At 32.7% G+C, this 4411-nt stretch overlaps 1 protein-coding gene across 1 annotated transcript; it reads left to right on the plus strand.

Moving 5' to 3' along the window:
• The first annotated feature begins 294 nt into the window (after positions 1–294).
• Positions 295–2581, plus strand: LOC123209631 (ABSCISIC ACID-INSENSITIVE 5-like protein 1). Its single transcript, XM_044627754.1, has 5 exons — positions 295–393; positions 1056–1949; positions 2077–2148; positions 2242–2271; positions 2379–2581. The coding sequence occupies exons 2-5, from the start codon at positions 1059–1061 to the stop codon at positions 2466–2468; spliced, it is 1083 nt and encodes a 360-aa protein (XP_044483689.1). The 5' UTR covers positions 295–393; positions 1056–1058; the 3' UTR covers positions 2469–2581.
• Positions 2582–4411: the final 1830 nt, after the last annotated feature.

Below are 4411 nucleotides of genomic sequence, written 5' to 3' on the forward strand. Positions count from 1 at the left end.
ATGGTAAATGATTATTTTGTTTTACGCCTTGTACCAAATTGTAAATAATAAATAAAGAAAGTGCCTTTATATGCAGAATGATGGTAATATCCGCTTATTAGTATTGAAATCCAACGGTGGGAAACAGATGCATGCAACTAGAGTTGACTCTCCCGAGCAAGCAAAAAGAGCAATAAAATAGACAGAAAGCAAGAGGCATGTGGCAGAGACGTGTCAAGACGGAAGAGATTGTGGGCACCACAACAGCCATAATATTAAGGTGGCAACAACGGCAGTTACAGTGGCCATTATCAGACCACTGAAACTCCTCCAGTGGTCTTCATATTCCCCCTTTTCGTTTCTTTGTTTCCTCCGCTCGCCACATTTTACTCTTCCTCACATTCACATTTGCAGGTAACTTCTTTACCTCCGTCTTTTCTTGCTAATTGTTCATGCATGATTGATCTTTTGAGTTTACTTTTTCCTCTCCTCCTGTGATTCCTTCGTTCATCCCGATCTTACTCAAACTGAAATCCCATTTCTTGTGGTTTTCTTCACATGCATGTGTCTATTTTTTACCTTAATACGGTGGCTTTGCATGTCATTGATTTTATGTATACAGTAAACGCCGCCATTTGTTTTGTTTATCAGAGTGTATTTTTTTATTTTATTGGTTTCTCTTTCTTTTGTTGTTAGATTGATGCATGTAAATGGTTTAACTTCATCAACGTCAATCGGATTGCAGGCCATCAATTACAAAGTAAAACCCTCTGAATTTATTTAAAAATAGCAGAGTTCCCCAGAATCAGACACACCCATATGTTTTAATTTTACCCATATTCAATTATTTATTTTATCATCAAAATAGCCTGTTGGGTGAAAAGCAAATTGATTGATTGATTAGTTTTCTCTCTATATTTTGGGTGCATTGAGAAAATGTTAGTATTAATTGATTTTGATTTGGCTGTATACATTTGGTTGAAAAAATTCCATATATATATAAATGCAATTTTTGCTTTCACATTATATTTCTAGTTTTATCTCCTTTTCGATTCACATCCTTCCCTCTGTGCAAGAAAATGGCACTAGCTGAATCAACACCAGTTGCATATGGCGTCCACCAGCTAGAACCAGTGCAGCATCAATCACAACAAGAAGAACCCATCAATGGCGATAGTTCTGCATCACCATTGAACAAACAAAGCTCCATCTTCTCACTTACTCTCGACGAAATTCAACTCAAAAGTGGCAAGAGTTTCGGTTCCATGAACATGGATGAATTCCTCATCAACTTATGGAACTTTGGAGAAAATAATAATCAAGTCACTTCGTCTTCGAAACCCAAACAAACCGAACCAAATGACAACAACAACGATAACAATAAAATGCTAGTCGAAAACCAGCCCACATTGACCCGCCAAAATTCATTTTCCATCCCAATTCAACTCTGCAAGAAAACTGTAGAGGAAGTATGGTCAGAGATCCAAGGGGACAATCCATCGCATCTAAAAATCACTGACCATGAACCGCCTCAGCGCCAGCAAACCTTAGGAGAGATGACATTGGAGGAGTTTTTGATCAAAGCTGGAGTTGTACGAGAAGCTGTTGCAGCAGCAGTGAGACCTAGTAATAGTAATACCATTGATCATCATCAACCCAATATGGTGGCTCCGCCGACGATGCAAAGCAGCAATGCGAATTTTGGGATGGGGCCAATGATGGCACTAGGATATTCCTCTCACCAAAATATGGGCAGTAATTTGTTAATGAATAATTATATAACCTACCCTATCTACACACCATCGAATAATACTGAAAATGAGAAGAGCCATGGCATGGGGGTGGAGAATGGTTTGAAAAGCCACAAGAAGAGAATCATCGATGGTCCACCGGAGGTTGTGGTCGAGCGACGGCAACGGAGAATGATCAAAAACCGAGAGTCTGCTGCACGATCTCGTGCAAGGAAACAGGTTTCATCTTTCTGCTGGTTGCTGTAAAAATCTAACATAAATGTATTTAATCATGGTGGCATGCATAGAAAAAACTTCACAACACAGTAAATTTCTGGGTTCCGAAATATTTATTATTCTTTTCCAGGCTTACAGAGTAGAGCTGGAACTAGAGTTGAATCAGCTTAGAGAAGAGAACGAAAAGCTCAAACAAATTGTGGTAAGCTTTAGATTTCACTTTTATTTCTTTTTATCTTGAATTGCAGCTACTAATTCTTGCTTTTTAAAATCATTTTTATCTTTGTATTTTCAGAAGGAATACGAGGTGCAGCGATTACAGGAGGTAATTAACAGCCAATAAATAATTTTAATACTATGATGACATTGAAATTCTTGTTGTGTTATTTGAGTGCATTTGTATTATTTGGGTTCATGGTCTCATGGTGATAGATTTTGAAAAGGGTGAAGGCGTCGAGAAAGGCAAGAAGGAAGGGTGAAAATTTGAGGAGAATGAAGAGGAGTGCGAGCGCAACATGGTGAATTTGATTTGGATCTCACAAATAACAATCCATAAAACAATGAAACTATCTGTGCAACTTTTATGCATAATTCTATACACAAACAATGACGTGTCATTATTTGATTGGATATTAGTTTATCTTTAATTTTTAACTATCTAATCAAATGATAACTCCTCATCGTTTGTACATAAAAATTATGCATATAACATAATATTACAATTTTTATATAGGTTTTATGTATTTGTGTATAAATAAATGAATATTTGCATGGGAATGTTTGATAAGTTTATTTGAGAAAAGCTTATAACATTTTGTGCTATGCTTGATATTTGCATTATACTTGGTAGTTTTTTATCTTTTTTTTAATTTAGGTAGAGGAAATTTAAGATCTATATATTTATTGCATAATAAAGATAAATATTTCAAAGAATGACGTATACAAAAAGTATAAAATATTAAATTATAGGTGAAATTTAGGGAAGTAAGGGAAATTAATTAAATAGTCATATATAAGGGGGTGCATAAAAATTAGTCAATATTACAGGGGTTGTATAGACATTCCTTGTTATATAAAACATTTAGGGAGGAATTTTAACACCTTTGAAAGATTTTTTTTTAATTTGCATTGTCACAAGGTATTGTTTATGGCTAACGTATAATAACATCATATATTTTGTCTAGTCTTGTAATGATATGCACGAGAGTTACTTATAAATATATTGAAAATATGAAAAACGATTTAGGCATAAAATATCTAAAACCCCTAACGATAAAAAATCAATAAACTTCTAATTTATAAAAATATTATATACCTATGAAGTCAAATATCGAAGAATTTTTCATTTCTTTAAATAAAGAAAAATTATGATTCGACTCAATAAGCCTAGGTTTGTCTACTCGAACAAATCACACTTACCTTATGAATTGTATTACTTTTTTTTATTTTAATAACTTTTTATTTAAAAATATATATTTAATCAGGAATAAAAATAATAAAATAATCAATTATACTTTTTTATACCTAATTTCAAAAGATATATTCCCACTTAGGTTTATTGCAAACTCAAACTAATATCTGTTAAATAAATATTAAAAACTTAAACTTTCACATATATGGTGTTAAAATTAACAAAAGTAATTAGTTTTAATGGTAAAATTATCATTTAACTAATAATATATTAAAATAATAAAATATTATTCATTTCTTCCTTAAATTTAGAAAACTAATAATTTCTCTTCTAAAATAAACTTTGAAAATCACATTTTTCCCCTACTAGGTTTTGCATTTTCTGGCTCTCTCTTCCCCTAACGACCTTATTTCCCTCCAATGACGATCTCTCTCTTTTCCCCCTTCTCTAACATTTGTCTCTAACAAAGACAAATCTCTTCATCTCTAATGGATTGTCTTTGTCACTCTCTGACAAAGATACTAGAAAAGGGGGAAAAGGGAGAGATTGTCGTAGGAGAGAGATAAGGTCACTAAAAAGAGAGAGAATTGAAAAATGCAAAACCTAATAAAGAGAAAATGTAGTTTTTCAAAGTTTAATTTGGGAGGAAGGGAATTGTTGGTTTTTTAAACCTAGGGAAAAATGAATAATATTTTATTATTTTTAATATATTATGGTTAAATAATGATTTTATCTCTGAAACTAACTATTTCTATTAATTTTAATACTCTATAAGTGAAAGTTTGAATTTTCAATATTTAACAAGTATCAATTTGGGTTTGCAATAAACCTTGAGTGGGAATGTCTTTTCACCTTTCAACAAAGTATTTTTCTTAATTTTGTGTGAGAATTTGATATCAAGAATTGGAAACGAGATGGTGAAGAATGTATTTTGCAAGGGTTGATAGGAGGGACATGAGGATAGACACCTACTTACATAACTATAGCCAATAGCGTGTTGCTAAAATCTTAAAAATTAGGCCAAATGAGTATTTCCCACCCAAGGTTTGATGCA

The sequence above is a fragment of the Mangifera indica genome, chromosome 2, assembly GCF_011075055.1.
Source record: "Mangifera indica cultivar Alphonso chromosome 2, CATAS_Mindica_2.1, whole genome shotgun sequence".
In the NCBI taxonomy this organism is placed as follows: domain Eukaryota; kingdom Viridiplantae; phylum Streptophyta; class Magnoliopsida; order Sapindales; family Anacardiaceae; genus Mangifera; species Mangifera indica.